The sequence below is a fragment of the Zootoca vivipara genome, chromosome 4 (assembly GCF_963506605.1).
Source record: "Zootoca vivipara chromosome 4, rZooViv1.1, whole genome shotgun sequence".
NCBI lineage: Eukaryota > Metazoa > Chordata > Lepidosauria > Squamata > Lacertidae > Zootoca > Zootoca vivipara.
Window position 1 is genome coordinate 82,121,073 of NC_083279.1, and position 20,509 is coordinate 82,141,581.

Consider the following 20,509-nt stretch of genomic DNA (forward strand, 5'->3'; position numbering starts at 1 on the left):
TCTGCCTGAGATCATGGATGCTGAGGGATAGGGAGTGGAAGGCAGAGTGGTGGGCCCCCTTCACAGTCTGCCATCACCCCTTAAACTAGGACATGGCCTTCAAGCATGGTGGACACTGTCTGGTCACTGGTGGTGTGGTAAGGGCAAGCTTTTTGTAAGCTTCTGCAAAGATATTTAGGATGGTTTGAAGGTCCAGTTGGAGAACAGCGTTTACCAAAGGTGTCATGGGCTTTGAAGAAACTCGATCTCAGGACGCAAGGGAGAAACATGCTAAGAGGAAGGCACGCTTGGCAAATCCACACCGTGATCAACTCCCGCCTGGAAACCAATGTCCCCACTGTGGAAGGACGTGTGGATCCATAATTGGCCTCCACAGTCACTTACGGACCCATTGTTAAAACCGTGTTTATGGAAGGCAATCTTACTCGACTACGAGTGACTGCCAAAGAAAAAGAAGGTGTGGTAAGACTCAAAATGGCAGTCCAGGTCTGCTTGTGTACATGGAATGGTGGAAGGGCCATCGTTTTATCCATTACCTCAGGTAGCAAAATGCCTTAAGCCAGCCCTGAGGGCATAGAGCAGGCATCCCCAAACTGCGGCCCTCCAGATGTTTTGGCCTACAACTCCCATGATCCCTAGCTAACAGGACCAGTGGTCAGGGAGGATGGGAACTGTAGTCCAAAATATCTGGAGGGCCGAAGTTTGGGGATGCCTGGCATAGAGAGATGGGGCATTGATGAGGATGATGAGCATAGGTGTCTGGCTCCTCAAACCGCATGTAGGTAACTAAAAAGCTGCATTCAGTCTATGAACAGATGGACATTCCCAGACCTAAATAATAGTGGGATAGCTATTAGGGCATGAGACTCAATCTCATGGCTGTGGGTTTGAGCCCCATGTTGCGCAAAAGTTTCCTGCATTGTAGGAGGTTGGACTAACGATCATCATGGTCCCTTCCAACCTTCTATGTTGCAGCAAAGCCTACGGTTCTACGTTGCAGCATGGCAATGTAGAATTATTCTAACAGTGGAATACAACAGTATTCTATTGTTGGAATAGCACTGCCTTTTGCAGACCTTGTGTGAAATCTAAGCTGTCACATACCTGTTGGGAGAAGGGTGAAAGGAAAATGAATAATTCATTGACGTCGGGACTGTTTCCAACAAAACAGCGTCTGTTTTTAAATAATTCATGCTATTTTATTAGGCACAAGTGGCAAAGAGATAGTCAAAAGCCTCAGCAAGCATTACGAATAATAGCCCCTGGGCCTCATTAGTACAAATTCCCACTGAACATTCTGACCCAAATCTAGTTCCAAATTACATTTTGGGATGATTAGTCAGAAGGCAACTTGTTAAAAAAAAGGAGGGGGGGAGGTAACTGGGGCAGTTTACACAGTAAGCCGTAAGTGTGTCTGCATTTGATGTCACAGCTGCATTGCTTCTGCTAGTGAACAGAAAAAGCCAAACAGCTATGCAAGGCACGGATGTCCCTTCTCCCTGAAAAACTTAAACCAAGCATTGTCAACACATTTTCGAGCTTGGCATTTCACACACGATTCTGTGGCAAATAGTGTTTATTGCAATAGGGTGCGTCAGTTGACCCAGACACTATTATGATCACAGGTGCTTTCAACCTCACAAAAGCTCAAGTAAAGCCAATTAAAGTAGTCACCCAAAATGTGATGGGTGGTGCAAGCTGAGATGCTACTTCACTATTAGGGGGAAATACAGTGGTACCTCTGGTTACGAACTTAATTAGTTCCGGAGGTCCGTTCTTAACCCGAAACCGTTCTTAACCTGAGGTACCACTTTAGCTAATGGGGCCTCCCACTGCCGCCACGCGATTTCTGTTCTCATCCTGAGGTAAAGTTCTTAACCCGAGGTACCACTTTAGCTAATGGGGGCTCCCACTGCCGCCGCGCGATTTCTGTTCTCATCCTGAGGTAAAGTTCTTAACCTGAGGTACCACTTTAGCTAATGGGGCCTCCCACTGCTGCCGCACGATTTCTGTTCTCATCCTGAGGTAAAATTCTTAACCTGAGGTACCACTTTAGCTAATGGGGCCTCCCACTGCTGCTGCACGATTTCTGTTCTCATCCTGAGGTAAAGTTCTTAACCCAAGGTACCACTTTAGCTAATGGGGGCTCCCACTGCCGCCGCGCGATTTCTGTTCTCATCCTGAGGTAAAATTCTTAACCCGAGGTACCACTTTAGCTAATGGGGGCTCCCACTGCCGCCACGCGATTTCTGTTCTCATCCTGAGGTAAAGTTCTTAACCCGAGGTACCACTTTAGCTAATGGGGCCTCCCACTGCCGCCGCGCGATTTCTGTTCTCATCCTGAGGTAAAGTTCTTAACCCGAGGTACCACTTTAGCTAATGGGGGCTCCCACTGCCGCCACGCGATTTCTGTTCTCATCCTGAGGTAAAATTCTTAACCTGAGGTACCACTTTAGCTAATGGGGCCTCCCACTGCTGCTGCACGATTTCTGTTCTCATCCTGAGGTAAAGTTCTTAACTCGAGGTACCACTTTAGCTAATGGGGCCTCCCACTGCCGCCACGCGATTTCTGTTCTCATCCTGAGGTAAAGTTCTTAACCTGAGGTACTACTTCGGGGTTAGCGGAGTCTGTAACCTGAAGTGTTTGTAACCCGAGGTACCCCTGTGTGCCTATTGCTTCTTCAGAGAAAGCATAGCTGAATTACTGTGCTTCACCCTGCGCCCCCACCCAACACCTTTCATGAATGCACCTGAGCAATAAATACATATCACTGCAGCACTTGAGGAATAAACCACATACACAAGAGAGCTTCCTGTTTGGAGTGACGTAATTTATTCATATAATCCACAAATAATTAGGCAATACCTCAAATTTAATCTTGCTAGGCAAGCAACTTCATCACAAACTACCCGGAATACTAAACTTCAGAAGGTAAAAAGCTACCATGGGTATGAAGTGCCATGGTAAATACGATTTGATACAGGCTACACATGGTGTCAGAGGTGCTGGTCACAATCCGACAGGGAATGCTCCTCTGCGGGCCCCGCTCCCCACCCAAACCAAATGTGCGCATGAGCACTGTTGTATACATATGTACATTAACCGTCCCAACGGGGTTGACATGAGAATGTTCCTTACAGAAAGTGCATGTTTGCTTTTTATTTTAAAAAAGTCGCTTTGTCCAATGCTTAACCACCAGTTACGTTGTTTTCTTCGATGCCTCTTTGTTAATTGATTCCTCTCGGCCTAAAATCCAATACTTCAAAAATGAAGAAAATATAGATTTGTGTGTGGGGTGTGTGTGTGTTTTGGTCCCCCCTAAAGCAACCAAGCACACACATGATCAATTTGTGTCACATTCTGTCACCTAGAAATGCATGTTATTAGCTCTGCATTTTCAAAGCAGTGCTATTTCAATTTGGCCATGATAACAGGAGTAGGCTGAACTGTAGGCTAATGCAAACTTGTGAGAAAACAAACCCTCCTTGGATACTCATATAATAATTGGTGTATTTATTTATTTAGTTTTTGGTCTTTGCTATCACAATGTGGTCAGTGTTCTCAAACTTGCTCAACACACAGGTTCCCAGATTGTCAGCTCAGCTTCATCTCACGTCCTGCGTATGCCAACTGTATTTACACATTTTAATCATAAACATTATTTTTTTAAAAAACTGCATGAAACATGCATGGTTGCTTGGAGAGAGAGATAAAAAGTCTTCGCCTTTAACGTACTATGTTGGCATGAGGTGCAAGTCACATATGCTGCCTTCTAAATATTGTACAAAAACAGGACACAATTCAGCCGAAGTTAAGTGCTTTTCAGCCTCACTGATTTCACTGGGGATGGGACCTTTAAAAGCACACCCCTTCAGCTGCATCATACTTTGTGTTTTTTTAATTAAAAAAAAACGTTCTTAGCTATCATAGAACAAAAGCAGTCCACAAATACAAATTTTCAACTCAAATATTCCACATATACAAAACACCCCCAACAGCTAGAGAAATGCCGTTCTTTAATTAAATGCTGAATGATGGGGTGGCACAAGGAGTGGGGTGGTGGGGAAAGTCTAAAAAAAACCAGGAAAAACAAACAAACTTCTTCATACAGGACATCAATTCATAATGTCTTAACACTGCAATATGATCTCTCCCATCTTTATGACAAAAAAAAACCCTTGGAAGAAGCAGTATGAGGAGTTGGCTGGAAAAAGAGAGATGAATACTGCACCAAGAAGCATGCATGCCATCACTATGGTCATTCAATACATTAGCGATTTATCTCTAGGATGGTGGCATAACACAAGAATGAGGCAGTGTTTTCAAAAAACCAAACCAAGTTTCACGGCTACAGGTTGATCAGGCTTTCTGAGGCAGCGAAGTGAGGGCAGAGGGCCATATTCGGATTCTGGAGCTGTTTGAGAATGCGCTTATGGAACTTCTCTCGCACGCGGTTGAACTCCATGATGTCCAGGGGGTCCTCCTCAATCCAGAATTTATGGAATTCGTGCATCAGATAGCCTAAGAGAGCAAAGGATACCCAAGTCAAATGGTTAGAAAGCAGAGCAAACCCAGCCTCCATTTCCTAGCTTCTCCTACCACAGTCCTCACTCCTGTCCTCCTCTCCTCTTGCTTTTACAGTCCCATTCATCTCACAGGGTCCCCATTCATTTTCTGCCCACTACATCATTTGATACTATCTGCCTTTGAACCCTTCTTCAGTCCCAATTTCTAGGCCAGCCTATGGTTGGTCCTGTCCTGTCTTCCTTACCTTTTGGTTCCTGCTTCCTTATTTATTTCACACAAATTTATAAGCCGCTCGGAGTGCAGTTTACATAGCTCAAGCGGTTTACAAAAAAGCTAAAAACTATAAAAAGCATTGCTAATAAAAATTAGCAATAATTTAACACATTTAGAAACTTCAATAACAAATGCAGCTCCAACATCCCTAACAGCTCAGCTAAAATGCCTCCAGTGAAAGAAGAGCCCATCTCCTCTCAAGGCTGTTCTCTTCTACCTTCCACCAGATCCCAATGTTTAGTCAAAATAGGCTTCCTTGCAATTTTCAAAATAAATTCCCAGGTATAGAGCTTGCAATCAAAAGCTGTCCCCAAATAGTGCCCTCTCCAATAGCACAAGAGAAGCTTAAAAGAGAACCCAATTGGCAAAATCCACAGCAGTATCTTAAACTGCTTTTCTTGCAAATTTCCCACCGTGCTTTTTGAACTTGTGGAGTTTAAAATACAGTGTGGAAGAGCATCTTTTCAAAAAGTGGGACAAAACCTGGGGGTGCAGCCTCCTATTTTACTTCTATGTCTGCTACCATTCTCCATATATTTAAAATGTCCAAAGGATGAATTTTTTTTGGGGGGGGGTTTACAAGTAACCTGCCAATACATTTTCCAGTGGCTCCAGAACATGATGTCCCAAACTGCAAACGAATATCCAGGTCCAGGTATAGGAGAATAAGGAAATTGATGTTTCCGGAAATTGGTGAATTGTTATGTACAGTATTTCTTGCTCCCGTAAAGCTTGTGCGTATTCCATTTTGGAGTTGTGCACCAGCCTTGCATATCAATTAGTTTCAGATAAATGGGGAAGAGCAGTCCAATTGACTACATTGCCTGGAGTGTCAGAAATGCTGCTTCTGTACAGAGGAGGGTGGCTGAGTTCCACACGATCAGGCACAATAAAAGCCAAGGGGAAACGGGCAAGTGCAAAGACAGCCTGAATTTGACCTAATAATTTGCAAGGCCAAATGAGTCCAGCTATCATTGCCACACAAACAAGAGCTCGCTGCAATTCTGACACGTTGCCTGGGGGAGTCTCTTTTTTTAAATGTAAAATCTGTGGCTTATCTCCTCAGCTGAACTCAGCAAGTGGAAACCGAGGAACAAGTACACAGCAGTGTTTAAAGTAATGTAGGAACACTGTGAATAAATTAATGGATTTGCTTTGTTTGCCTTTAAATGTATCCTGAATAGAATCCCCCCGCATCCCAAGCCAAGCATTACCACTCCTGCTTTAAATTAGTGACATACCAAGGTAAAAAAAAAAGGTAAAGGACCCCTAGATGGTTAAGTCCAGTCAAAGGCGACTAAGGGGTTGCGGCGCTCATCTCGCTTTCAGGCCGAGGGGGAGCCGGCGTTTGTCTGCAGACAGCTTTCCAGGTCATGTGGCCAGCATGACTAAACCGCTTCTGGCACAACGGAACACCGTGACAGAAACCAGAGCGCACGAAAATGCCATTTACCTTCCCACCGGAGCGGTATCTATTTATCTACTTGCACTGGCGTGCTTTCGAACTGCTATGCTGGCAGGAACTGGGACAGAGCAATGGGAGCTCAACCTGTAGCAGGAATTCGAACCGCAGACCTTCTGATCGGCAAGCCCAAGAGGCTCAGTGGTTTAGACCACAGCCCCACCTGCGTTTGGTTGGCAAAGTGGGTATTTTATTGCTTGTTTTTTTAAAAAAACCTTCCTCCACTTTCCCCTTTGACGAATAAGTTGGGGAAAGCAGCTTACAGATATAAAATAAAAAATAAACACAAAAATCCAACTGTTGCAAAACAAATTATCAATTGGAAACAGCAGCGCATCACACAACGGGCAGCACTAATAATCAGTATACATTAAACAGCAACAGAATTGCTGCATTGAGCAATGGCCTCAATAAGACTATTTCCTGGGTTCAAGTTTCTGCTCATTCACAACCTCAAGAGATTGCCTGGGGCATCTTCTAAGCCTAACAATGAACTTGCCTTCTGAAGAATTTAGAGAATGGCTGGGAGGATATATCACGCACATGGCTATGAAGTGCTTTGTAGTGCTATGGTAGGATATAATTTTTGAGAACACCCTAAAAAATAACGCTGGATCCCTCTATGCCGCTTGCCCCTTCTGAGCCCAGGTGCTCCTGCAACTAATCAGGGTCATGTCACTGCAAGAAGAAGCAGGGAATGGAACAGGGTGACATACAGTGTACGAAGAGTCAAATGAAACAGCATTTATTGGCTGTGCAAATAGAGCAGCACCACCTCGTGGGCGAGATGTGTCACTGGCCAGTCATAACGCAAGTGTTCCAATGCCACAAACAAGTTTTGAATTCTCTAAGGTTCAGAAAGGATTCGCTCCGATAAGAAACAAACAGAAAACTTGTCTGTAGCTGTGCATACATGTTTTTCACTATTGGTGCTGATCTCCTTGTTAGAGGTATGTACAGGAAGCTGTGATGAACGGAAATTGTTTCATCGCCCCAGTTGAAATGGGGGTGGGGGTGCTCAGCAATCTGGGAGGGGGAGGGGGGAATTGCGGGAGAGGAGGGCTTCCAAGGTTCAAGAGTGTCGAAAGAGCTCCTCTCTCTACTCCCAGTGACGTGGCAGGTGGGGACACCTGGGGGGCGGAGAAAAGTTTGGTGCTCCTTTCAGCGCTGCTGTTGCCTAAACACAATCTGCAAGTTCTCACTTGGCTCAGCTCGAGAATCACAGTGAAGGAAGGGCGTATGGGATGGAGCAGCTGTGATGATTGTAGTAGGCAGTGCTTTTTTCCTATTAAAAACCGTTTAGGGGTACTCTCATTTTCCTACTCATATTGAAATACTGCCTGACAATGAGGCCAAATTTATGATTCACAAAATGTTTAGGGGTATTGCATACCCCTGTGAACCCCCAGGAAAAAAAGCACCGGTTGTAGGGGTGCAACTTTTTTAAAAAAAAAATGCAGCATCATTTATTATTTATTTGCTTTTATACCCATACTGTGTTGTTGTTTAGTCGTTTAGTCGTGTCCGACTCTTCGTGACCCCATGCACCTGGGAAATTTAGGTCTGCTGTAATTAAAGTGGGATTAAAGCACTCTGCTGCCCCAACACAACAAATCCACTTTAATAAAGAAGTATGGTAAAAATTTCTGCAATTGGGAGAGCCAGAGGAAAATGTATTGAAAAGTAGGGAATGAACAGGAAGGTGTATAAACACAGGACAGGCAAAACAGAATGAATGCTCGTTTTATATAACCGCCCCACAAATAAATCAGAACAAATGCTCAATGAAGACTGGATATAATCTAACCTCCATGTAAGCTATGTGCAAGCAAATCAAGACAAATGTTCAATAAACAGGTCATCTGAAGGACACTACATTTTATAAACTTTAATTAGACAATGCAGACATTATTTTGGATTCATTAAAAATTTCCCCTCTGTCTTAAATATGCCTTCATGTCCTTAAATTGTAGTGTTCTTGAAAAATAACAAACGTGTTCATTAAGCTTTGAAAAAAATAATAAGACAGTTTTCTATGGCGCCTTTGGATGTTTCCGTCCTGCTTCTTTAATAAATAATTTTTAATCTGGGGCTGCATTTTAAGTTGAACACAGGCTCCTTTAATCTCTACCAGGGAGGGTAGAGAGGGGAGGGTTTCTGCAAAACCCATAGCGCTATTCAGAGACTGGGGCCTCCAGGTAGTTCTCTCTCTGTCTCAGAGTCATACAGAGATTCATAGTGGAAGAGGGTCCTTGGGATCAGGGATTATGCCAGCATTCAAATAGGGAAAATATACTGTAATTGTTAAAAGTGAATTTCTATCTACTTATTATTTGCTGACATTTTGAGAGTTAGTTTTATTGTGCACTATTATATTCTGATGGATTATTGAATATTACTTAACTTGATGTGTAAGCCATTTATTTTAATGTTATGTTTTTATTATGACCTTTTTTGTATCGGACCAGATTGTTATAAGGTGTGCGATTTTTGTTGTATATTTTGCTGTTCCTTCAGCTTGTAAAACGCCTTGTGTATACATGTAATAATAATAATAATAATAATAATAATAATAATAATAGGAAGAAGAAGTTAAATTTGTATACCACCCTTTATCCACAGATCTCAAGAGTGGTAATATAGAAAGGTATACAAATGAAAAATGAAATAACTAACATCAAAAGGAAAACAAATCAATAAGACAAGTTAAATGACACAGTATCAGGAAGGAAGGGAAACAGATTATAACACGGTACAGTAATTTTGTTGACAGGAATTTGGCTTCCAATTACTTTGCGGTTGTTAAAGTCAAAGCTTGCAATGGAAACATGGAAAAAGTTTCTTTGGTCTGAGATTACCAGTTGTCCCACAAAACGGATCATTCCCCAGACAAATGTCAAACTTATTGTAAAGACATGATTGAACCAAAGGAATGCCAGTGATGCTTTGTATAATTGATCACATGAAGTAATTAAGGAAGGACGCTACCAACACAACAAACACAATTATTTTCTCTCTCTCTTACACACACACTTACAGAATGTCTGTTGGAAATGGGATAACGTTGGAGCCTCTGGAGCAACATTGTAGAAGTGTGTTTTCAGAGCACCGCTCACAAGCAGGTTGTATGCAAGGTCTGTGATATTAATGCCAACAATAGCAAAAGAGTAGCTGCAAGAAACAGGGGGCGGAGATTAAAAGATGTGGGAGGTAACCAAACAGTCACATCCAGGAAAATGGAAGCACAGCAATACCAACTACAAGCGGTTCTGACTGACAGTCCCCAACACAGGAAGTTGCCTTATACAGAGTCACCTAGTTCAGTAATGTCTGCACTAGAGGTGAGGAGTCTTTGGCCAGAAGGCTGATTGATTGATTGATTGATTGATAATTCACCCTTTGGGGGTCACAGGGCAGTTTACAGCATAAACATACAAAAATACGTAACATAATAACAAAATAAGCCCTCCCCAGCGATCCCAATTTGGACTGCAAGGCTGCTCCTCAAAAACTACAACCACCTGCCCTGTGCCTGATGGTATATAGGCTGATCAGCAGTTACAGTCACCTGATGCTGTTATGGATGGCCCTGCTCACCTACCAGACGCAATCCGTGGAGGGTGGTGGACTGAGGAATTTGGCCTGCCAGCTAGATCTAGTCCCCACACCCCTAGAGCCTGCAGTGGTTTCAGGAATAGGTCCTTCTCAGCCCTGAGGGTGTTGGGGGCTTACCTTCCAAGTCCCGGACTGCAGAATCCGGGACCGGCAGCCGTGTGACACCGGAAGTTGCGTTGACGTAACTTCCGGTGTCATTTTGCCCTTCTATGGGCACCAAAAATGGCCGCCGCCGGCTTCGAAAGTCGCTTCTACGCATGTCAGGAAGTGCGTCGATGCAACTTCCGATGTCGCTCTGCCCATCTATGGGCACAAAAAATGGCCACCGCCGACACCGGAAGTCGCGTCTATGCACTTCCAGACATGCGTAGATGCGACTTTCGAAGCCGGCGGCGGCCATTTTTGGTGCCCATAGAAGGGCAAATTGGAAAGAAAAAAAATGGCCACTGGCAGGAGAAAATAACGGAGAAAAACGGGAGACGAAGTGATACGGGGGACCACCGGGAAAAGGTAAGTAAAAACGGGGGTTTCCCAGGGAAAACGGGGTACTTGGCAGCTATGGTTGGGGGTTTGACCAGGGACCTTCTGCCCACAAAGCTCTATGGCCCTTTGAACTTTCCAGATGTTTGGGCTCCATAAAGTCTTCTTGAGGAGTGACGGAGCAAAGTGATTCACCACCAGTGCTTCTGCTGCTGTTTCGGGGATTCTCCTAACGCCCTCTCCCAAACCAATTTCTGGGGGGAGGGGCATGAAGGAGGAGAGGAGGGGGAAGCCTTGCTGCACAAGTGGAAGCTCTTCTGCAGAGCTTCCCTTGACAGGGTTCGTTAGGTGAATCCTACCCATTAAGCTTAACAAAGAGTTGCTTGACTGTTAATACCCCCAATCCCTTATTCCTCCACTTCAATGATAAGCACGGTGTGAGGAATACGTGGCCCTCTAGATGTTGCTCATCTCTCAGCCAGGATGGTCAAAGGTCAGGGACGATGGGAGATGCCTTACAGCCACATCTGGAGGGCCACAGGTTGTCCATCCCCGTAGTTAAGTATAACTGGTGCCAGTGAGCATGAAGGTTGACTGTGCCTCAAAGCGGTGGAGGGTATGGGTGTATGGAAAGTGGGTGGGTGGGTGGGGGGTCAAATAAGAACTTCAGAACAGCCTGCTGGAACAGGCCAATGGCCCATCAAGTCCCCCCTCTCAACCAGATGCCTCTGGGAAGCACATGAATGAAATGAAAGTAAGTAAAACAAAATAATCAACATGGTAACAACAGCGCAATCATGATCTTCCTACCTTGGAATTACATACTTACCCAATGGCCTTATCAAACTTTTTCTTCTCCCACTCAGCCTTGCTGAATTTGCTGAAAAATAAAAAGCAGAAGTTGCTGTTCAAATCGGAAACGGTTTTTTCTCTCTGCATGGTAATCGTGAAAAGGTCTATCGACTTGGTATCATTTTATTCTTGGTGTTGTGAGTTTTTGTATCCTTTTAAGTTCCAGAAGATGTAAACTTCTGTAGCCACTCTAACCTGCTTGCCTTGTGCCCCTGTCACATGCTCATCAGTGCAGTCTAAAAAGAGGTCTATGCCAGGCATCCCCAAACTGCGGCCCTCCAGATGTTTTGGCCTACAACTCCCATGATCCCTAGCTAACAGGACCAGTGGTCAGGGATGATGGGAACTGTAGTTCAAAACATCTGGAGGGCCGCAGTTTGGGGATGCCTGGTCTATGCCTTGGATATTCCCTGTCAAAGACAGCTTACGTATACTCTGTGAAGCCTTTAGATGGATAAAATAGAAGGATGGGCCAATTCTGGAGAGACGGAAGAATCAGGAAAAAGCTCTGTATTCCTTTCAGTCCTGAGCAAATCTGACTGCAGTCTTTGAAATTCAGTAAGCCAAATGTGACCCAAGTCACTTGAAACTAACCCGGGTAATCAGCCAACACTGCTACTTTAGTGAAAAGTGATTGGGTTGGTGGTGGATATGAATCAGAGGCCACCTACTATGCTTCACTGCTAAGGTGTTTCTAATGTTAGGGATGTATGTGAGCTGGCCCTCAGTAGGCTGCATTCCTAAACTGCCCCCAAAGGTCCATTCCTCTTCAGAGAGGGCAGTCAGTGATCAAAGGGGGCGGGCATTATATCTTTCAAGTTACATAATAAAGTTTTCTCTCACATTCTTACGATACCTTATTGCAATATTGCACATTTCAACACTCATAATGTTTTCAGTGATATTTAAAGCCACTATTATTATATTTAAATAGCGGATGAAGGTTTTGAACTATAACACATTTTGAAGCTGTTTTTCTACTTTAACCCCCACCCCCAGTAAAAAAGCAACAAAGAAAGTGTCAAAACAACAAATGCATTTTATAAAGTGACTTTCTCCATATGAATTACAGGGAAATCCACATGACAAGACTCAGAGGATGTATAAGACCTAGGATGATGGTTGTACACCCAACTCAAGTGCATTGTCTGAATGTTACCCAATGCCTTTCTGCACAATGAGAAAGTATGTGTCTAGCTGGCTTTTTATTTTGCTGTAGTAGTTTATTTTTTAAGGTGGCACTGGTGTGGAAGGAAAAACTTGCTAAGTTATAAAGCGAGTTGACCTGATGTATTTCAGATGCTTCTAGTTGATCCAGGACATGTTGGAAATTTCAGCCTCTCAGACTTCAAAATTCAGGGTGGTACATTAAGCTAGTTTCCCCACCCCAACGTTTGGGGAAATGATCAAAAATTGTTATATTTATGTGTTTGGGGAGAGCAATGGTCTACAGAGGCTTCTTCCAAATTTTGATGCTACCTTTAACAGAGATTTTGTTAGCCTCATTTCCTCCCCCCTCCCCCAACAAACATGCATTTTTAAACATACATGTCGGCTTCCACATCAGACAAGTACATCAGACAAGAGATACCATACAGGAAAAATCAATACTGTTCAGCACACCATACAGTTGCAAAAACGTGTATTTAATATCCAAAATGATGGTTGGAATAACACACATTGTGTAAATATCAAATCTATTTGTATTTGGTATTTCCCACAAGACCTTCAGGGTGGCTTAAGATGGGGCTAGCCCACTTCATCCTCACAATTTTGTGGGGTTGGGGAGAATCTCCACACTCCCTCTCAGTTTGTGTCTGAATGGGGCAGAAACATGGCTGCCCCTGGCACATCTATCTGGGCACCTGCTGGTTTCTGCTTAGTGGTTTTTCAAATTGTTTATATTATTTTCATTGTATTTCAACTGTATTCTGAGCAGGGATTTAGTCTAGTGGGCCCTCTGCATACTCAGACCTTATCAAGCTATTTCTGGAAGGTTTGTTTTAATCCCTTCTTCTAATTTACAAACAAGTACATTTCTGCATCCCTGGGGAGTCTGCTGAGCAACCAGAAACTAATGCAGTGGTACCTTGAGTTACAAACACTTTGGGTTACAGACTCCGCTAACCCGGAAGTAGTACCTTGGGTTAAGAACTTTGCCCCAGGATGAGAACAGAAATTGCGTGGGGCCGTGGCAGGAGGTCCCATTAGCTAAAGTGGTACCTAAGGTTAAGAACGGTTTCAGCTTAAGAACGGACCTCTGGAACAAATTAAGTTCGTAACCAGAAGTACCACTGTACCCGTTTCACTTGCCCACCAAGTAAGCTTCATGGCAGAGCAGGATATGAACCCAAGTCCAATACTCTATGAGGAACAACAGACTGATTCCATCTCCTGCTCTTCATCAAGAGCGTGATCAGTTCCTCAAAAGGCACTACACATGCTACTTCTTAATACAGGTCTTCTCCTATAAAATCTAAGGTCAGGCATAATAAAGGTAAAGGGACCCCTGACCATTAAGTCCAGTCGTGACCGACTCTGGGGTTGCGCGCTCATCTCGCATTATTGGCCGAGGGAGCCGGCGTATAGCTTCCAGGTCATGTGGCCAGCATGACAAAGCCGCTTCTGGCAAACCAGAGCAGCACACGGAAACGCCGTTTACCTTCCCGCCAGAGCGGTCCCTATTTATCTACTTGCATTTTGATGTGCTTTTGAACTGCTAGGTTGGCAGGAGCTGGGACCAAGCAACGGGAGCTCACCCCGTCACAGAGATTCGAACCGCCGACCTTCTGATCAGCAAGCCCTAGGCTCAGTGGTTTAACCACAGCGCCACCTGTATTTTACCATAATTAAATACCTGCATAGATATGGTTTATAAGTGTATATATTATATACCTGGCACACTTGCAAAGGATAGATAGGGCATTACCATCATTTTGGCTAATACACGGCCTTGGTTTTCCTCTTTCTTTGGTGCTTTTGTGCTATTACAGCTGCTACAGCAGGCGCTGTGTATATATTTTTTCAGACACACTAGAAAGCACCAAACAGTACAAAACACACTTGACAGCAATAATTTAAGCTCCACCCAAAAGCATAAATCCCACTTCACAGATTAATAAAATATAAACACATTGTATTTTTCATTACCACCAGCAACATCTCAACAGCAACAAAAAGGCACTCTAGAAAATACATCTCTCTAAAATTATTTCTGGGTCTGGTAGATGCTTTTTATTGGAAAACTGCATGCACAGACATGCACACAAAGAACGACAGGGGGACTTGCCGCACCACAACTTTGCCACACAGAAAATGGAATTTGGTTTTATCTAACAGTGCAGAAATGCAGTAATACACAGAGTCCTGAATTCTAAATCTATTTTGTCATCAAAGCCTACGCCTTTAGCCACCATTTCCTTTCCCCTCTGTGCTGAATTTATTTATTTAGTTTAGTCCAGGTTTGGATTTCTGTGTGATTTTTGAGGCTAGCCTTTCTACTTTGGCCTATTTAAAGAACTAAAGAAGTGAAAAAGAGGATTGCATTCTTCAAGGAAAAACATATACAACCCTCACCTCTCCCTCTCTCTCTCCTCCCCCAGATTATATAAAACTAATGAATCTTCAAGGGAACTAGACGGGAAGAAATGGCACTTAAAAAAAGAGAGCATATTGCAAACACCAATAGCTTGTGGTGTGCTTGTTGTTGCCTGGCATTGCTAGGTGAAAATTCTAAAAATAAAAGATGATTCTGTACTGACTCAGCTTCATAGAATGCAGTGTTGTCTTAAGCATCTGTTAATAGAGGTAATCTATTAATCTTCCACACAGTGACAGACAGTATGGCATAATGGTCAGAGCGCTGTACTTTGGGTACCTGAATCGGAACGCCTCTGCACAGTCATTCATGTTACTGAGTAACCCCTTTGGGGGATGGAAAACCTTAAGTGTCATAAATTCTCCTGCTGCTATCAGACATGTCTAGAAGCTGCAGTGTAGAAATTATCACTGCACCGAAAAGTATCACATCTGGAAACTGCCCTCAGCCACTGTCTGCTTGAAGGCATAAGCCCTTCAGGAGGCCGTCGACATTCTCTCCAGCTTTCCAGAATATTCTAACAGGTTCTATGCCACCTGCCTATTCTCGTGACCTTGATATGAACATAGTGCTGCTCAAACGTTTCGGCGGTACTCTTGGAACAAAGACAATGTGCGCTTCTTCTGGCTGGGTGTGTGGCTGATTGAAACAATGATGAAATTGCACGTGAGCGATTCACGTATAATTACTGTGCCCTTGGATTCCCTATTCCACAGAAAATAACAGAGGCGATATTTTCTGTGCTTTTTCCTGGTGCTTGCTGTTGTTTTTTAAGCAACTTTTTTTAAAAAAAAATTAAGATAACATTAGGTTTTGTTGCTTTAAGACAGACTACTCAATTACATTGAAAACAGTAACATAAAAAAAGCCTTGCAGAATCAGGCCAGACTGATCTATTTCAGTTCTGTATTTCCAAAAGCGACCTACTAGGATGCTTTTGGGAAGCTTAGAAGCAAGGCATAATAGTGATATATACATTCTATTTATGCTGATGCTAGCTATGCACAACTCCAACTTGCAAAGATTACAGGGTGGGCATCGTGCTCTGTTTCCAACCAGTGCATAAAACCTTTTATGCTATAGTATTTCCAGGGGTGTTGTTGTTGTTGTTGTTGTTTTGTCCTGCTTCTGTTGTGCTATAGTGCACTGGACAGCAATAATGCTGTAACATTCGGAAACCATTGCAGGACAACTAATTAAGCAGAACGGTGTGTGGACGACTCAGTATAAATCCACCACTAATGTGTTATTATTGCATCAGTGACATGCAATAATAGGCCAACCTGGAGGTTCTATTAGGCCACTGTGACTACTAGTAGCCATTGCTAGCTTCATCCTCCATGAACTGACCTTACCCTATTTTGAAACCATCGAAGCATGTGGCCATTGCAGCACTTTGCAACAGTGACATCCAGAGATTCAATTATAGAATCATAGAATCATAGAGTTGGAAGAGTCCAACCCCCTGCCAAGCAGGAAACACCACCAAAGCATTCTTGACATATGGCTGTCAAGCCTCTGCTTAAAGACCTCCAAAGAAGGAGACTCCACTACACTTCTTGGCAGCAAATTCCACTGTCGAACAGCTCTTACTTATGCTTTGATCATGTGTTCTCCCTTTCTCATAGTAAGGTCAGCCGGTTGGAAAGGTACTTTGAAGTGTCTCATGTGTGAAAAACATACCACGATCCTATTAGAAAGAGGCCAGCCTATTGGTTGCTGGTTGAGCTGGAGTTGGTTGAGGTGGTCAACTGGTTCAACCCTCTGCCTGATGCAGGAATTTCAAAGATACATCCTTAAGAGGTGGCTGTCCTTGCCTCTGCTTGAAGACCCCCAGGAAGGAAAATCCCACCACCCATCTACCTCATTGGTCCAGTTGTCGTATTGCTCTTAGTGTCCAAAGGTTTCACCCAGTGCTCAGACAAGATCTACCCTCCTGTAACTTAATCCTGATACATCTAGTCCAGGAATAGGCAAACTCCGGCCCTCCAGATGTTTGAGACTACAATTCCCATCATCCTTAGCTAGCAGGACTAGTAGTCAGGGATGATGGGAATTGTAGTCCCAAACATCTGGAGGGCCGGAGTTTTCCTATGCCTGATCTAGTCTTAGGGTAGAAAGCACAGAGAAAGTCTTTGTCCTTTCCCACTTTGCCTTGTATCCCCACTAAGGCTCTGCATAGACATTATTATATTCTGGAATTGATGGGGGCTGTTTTCTACATAGCCCACACATCAGCATGCTCTAGCTAGGGCTGATGGAAGTCTGTAACATCTGGAGGGCACCAGGATGGTGAAGGCTGTCCTAGAATATATATTTTTCTGCTTCAAAACTTAATTTAAAAGGCTTATAAAAGGAAAAAGGAAAAAAAATACCTTAGCTCCTCTTTAGTGACTTCCCTTCATTGTGAAAGATGGGGGGAAAGGGAAAGGAAAAATAAGTAGCTTAAAAATCAATATAAACTTGGATTAAATTTTATGTATTTAACAGTAAAATCAGACTGTAGAACACATGGAGATGAGGCATTTTATCTCTCTAATCTTAAGTAACAGTTCGAGAATCACAGACAATCTTTTATGTTAACAGTAAAAGAGATGCAGAATTATTACAAATAGGATTTATTTATTCGAGGTGGCTGCTATTTCCAGCTTCGAAATGTTACCTGTATTTTGGTTGAAGGGAGTCAGAGAGGATTTGCTGAGCTGCAGCAGCATCACATTCAGCAAAATATCTGGAGGAGAAAAACACATTTCGGAGTTTTACAATATCGCTCCAAACATCTGTAGGTACATTTCCTCAAGCTATATGCAGATACCCAGTTTGTACATTTAAAATGTACCGTATGAACCAGGTTTGGCAAACATGTTTTTTTTTGGGGGGGGGAGCTTTTCAACTGACTCTTAACTTCTCTATTTTAAGTCATCATATTGTGTATCTTACTTTAAACATGTTCTAGATATTCCTGATATTTTATATCATTTATGCTTTACAACCCACTTTCAGGTATTTTGTATGCTGTGATATTCTACTTGTACAGATGTTGGTTTTGTTCTGTTTGGGTCCATGAATGTGTAATCTGTACACTTAAGCAAGACAATCAGGCTTCTTTCTGTGGCTGTGAAGCTGCCATGTGCTGTTACCCTCTTTATCTTATATATCGCAGTGTGTGCAATAGACTCCTATTAAAAATGATCTAAATAAATGCATTTACGCATGCTAGGGACAAGGAAAAACTCCATCAGTGAAGTGCATTTGTTTGGGGGGGTTACAAACCAATGGCAAAATTAACCAACTATGCGAGAGAGAGAGAGAGAAAATGAGAGTGATGAGAGATGAAAATTGAATTGCTTTCTTAAAAACTGGATGCCTCAGAAAGAATATTGTCTTTAAATATACAGGATTGGGGGACCCTCTGGAACAGATCTTGGGATGGGTGAGGAGAAGGAAAGCCCAAATGCTGTGCATGCAGAATGTCTGCTTGTGAAACACTGGATATAACTGGGTTGTGGAGAATGTGAAATAAATTGTTCCTAGAAAAGAAAAAGAAATTACTTCTCATCAAGAGATCAAGAGGGATGAAAAATGGCAGCAACTGTGGTAGGAACCTACAAGCTATCTAGAATGACAATTGCCTTAATAAAGCCTGAAACACAGACGCAGGAGGATAATTTATACCCTTAGTTTCAACCTTTAAGAGAAACAGAAATATACTTACAATAAGTTATACAACCCCAGGAGGCCCATTCCTCTGAAATCTGTTTTAGGATCATCACCTTGGAAACCAATTTCACACCACTGCTTGGAAATCCGAGCTTCCAATGGGAAATCAGGTTTCAAGCATTTCCATAGCTACAGGAGGGGGGGAATCACAGGTATGTTACAACTCAGACCTTCAATGGATTGACATTTCTGAAACTAGTAGTTCTCTATGGGATTTTGCCTTCATTGTTATGCACAGCATTTGGAGGAGCCCGGAGCAAATACAGATTGAGGAAGAAGTATTCCTTGGACATAGCAGACATTTGAAATACGGCCCACCCCCAATCTTTTGGCCTAATGTAGAAATGGTGTAAAAACACTGACAAGGGCTCACTGGGCATATTCACTGCCTCTGCATAAGCGGGGGGGGGGGGACCCTCAAGTTTATTTGGTTGCAAATCACAGTGCAGTTTCAAAGCACTAAGGCGATTAGTCTTCTTGATTCTCCAAGGCTTGAGAGATCCCCCCCTCCCTTTAAGCCAATTTCACAAGGGCACAAACAAACAAGAAAATAAAAGACTTATACAGGTGCTTTCAGGAAGGAGAGCAGATTCAGGGCCCCAGAGCTTCATAGCCCTGTAAAAATTTGTGCTTTCAGTCCTAAGAGATGCGAAGCAAGAAATAAAGGGGAGACCATAACAACTTAGTAATGTTTAAACCTTATTCTTTACTATTCGTTTTTATTAGGGGCTGTGCCCCTGCTTGTGTTCCTTGTCACCTCTGTCTACCTACTGCTGTCCCCCACTAACTGCTCCCCTTACCACCTCTGGCCAAGCACTCTGTGCTGGCAGGACACCCAAACCCCAATACTTTTTCCTTTCTTTTGGCCTGTCACTGCGGTTTTCACTCCTGTCCTTCCCTCATTCTGAGGAAAGGAAGGATTAACACCTTCATCCTCCAACACTCAGACACCGAAAATTGCACCTGTGCAGGAGCGATTTTCGGCGTCTGGGCATGCGCAGAAACAATTTCTGGCGCTGCGGACATGCACAGATACGGTTTCCGGTGTCTGGGCATGCGCAGAAGTGATTTCCGGAGCTGCGGAAGAGAGTCCCCGTGCTGCGCTTTGCTGCTTTAGTGCCGCCCGTGGGGACTCGCCGAGTATGCGGCTTGGTTTGGGGGCGGCTCGTGGGCCAGTTAAATGGCCTCCGTGGGTCGCAGGTTGTGGACCCCCTGGCCTAGATCATGCTAATAAATAAATTGGAGGTAATAAGCTGTTCTCAGTACAAACAATTTTGCGGTCAAGCCGTTTGCGGAGACTGGTTTCAGTTAGCAGTCTCTCGGAATGTAGAGAGCTCTTTGGAAATGTGCCTCCACGGCTTACCTTCAGAAGCATTTCTTCATGCTGGGGATCCTCAGAATCATAGGGCTCTCTGCGCAGTTTTTCAACCTCTGCAATCAAATTCCTGTACCCTACAATCTGTAGGAGGCAGGCCTGCAGGGAGACACCCAGCCTAGAGTGAAAAGATGACAAACGGTTAGAACACTACGCTCAGTAATTTAGCTTTGCATGATTGACATTACCTCAGCGTGGAGCTACACTTTTATCCTTTCCGCCATTCATGAATGCGAAAAGGCATGCTCATTGAGGCAATGGAAAAGCAATTCTGAACCTATGTTGCGCTGCCTGCACTGACAGCCGAGAAGCTTTGCCACAGGTGATGCCCAAGGCAGGGAGAAAGGTGAAAGAGACTAATGACATCACTTCCCCCAAGGTCACATCATTTTCAAAGCTCCCTTTGAGAACTATGCCCTTTGCTGCTCTCCCACAAGCCTTCACTTCCAGCGGACCTGATTTGCTCTCTGCCAAGTGGCAATGAAAAACCTGGTGTGGGTTTTTTTGTGTGGAAAGCGGACATGCTGCCCCCCCAGCTGTGGTTCAGGTCTATGTGGGGGGGGGGGAAACCCCACACCATATGCTCTAGAAGCCTTAATTCTAGGG

At 43.6% G+C, this 20,509-nt stretch overlaps 1 protein-coding gene across 5 annotated transcripts in view; it reads right to left on the bottom strand.

The window, feature by feature from the left end:
* Window positions 1-3,169: 3,169 nt before the first annotated feature.
* ELMOD1 (ELMO domain containing 1) overlaps window positions 3,170-20,509 on the bottom strand; it is a 47,605-nt gene continuing 30,265 nt past the window's right edge. For 4 of the 5 annotated variants that reach the window (XM_035116480.2, XM_035116481.2, XM_035116486.2 and 1 more), the window contains 7 exons: window positions 19,892-20,021; window positions 18,524-18,657; window positions 17,471-17,539; window positions 17,184-17,207; window positions 11,188-11,238; window positions 9,301-9,434; window positions 3,170-4,522 (listed from right to left, as the gene is read on the bottom strand). In XM_035116480.2, coding sequence (XP_034972371.1) covers window positions 4,350-4,522; window positions 9,301-9,434; window positions 11,188-11,238; window positions 17,184-17,207; window positions 17,471-17,539; window positions 18,524-18,657; window positions 19,892-20,021 — 715 coding nt within the window. In that variant the 3' untranslated portion in view covers window positions 3,170-4,349. The remainder of the gene's footprint in view (window positions 4,523-9,300; window positions 9,435-11,187; window positions 11,239-17,183; window positions 17,208-17,470; window positions 17,540-18,523; window positions 18,658-19,891; window positions 20,022-20,509) is intronic. The other variant, XM_035116489.2, reaches the window with a different exon arrangement.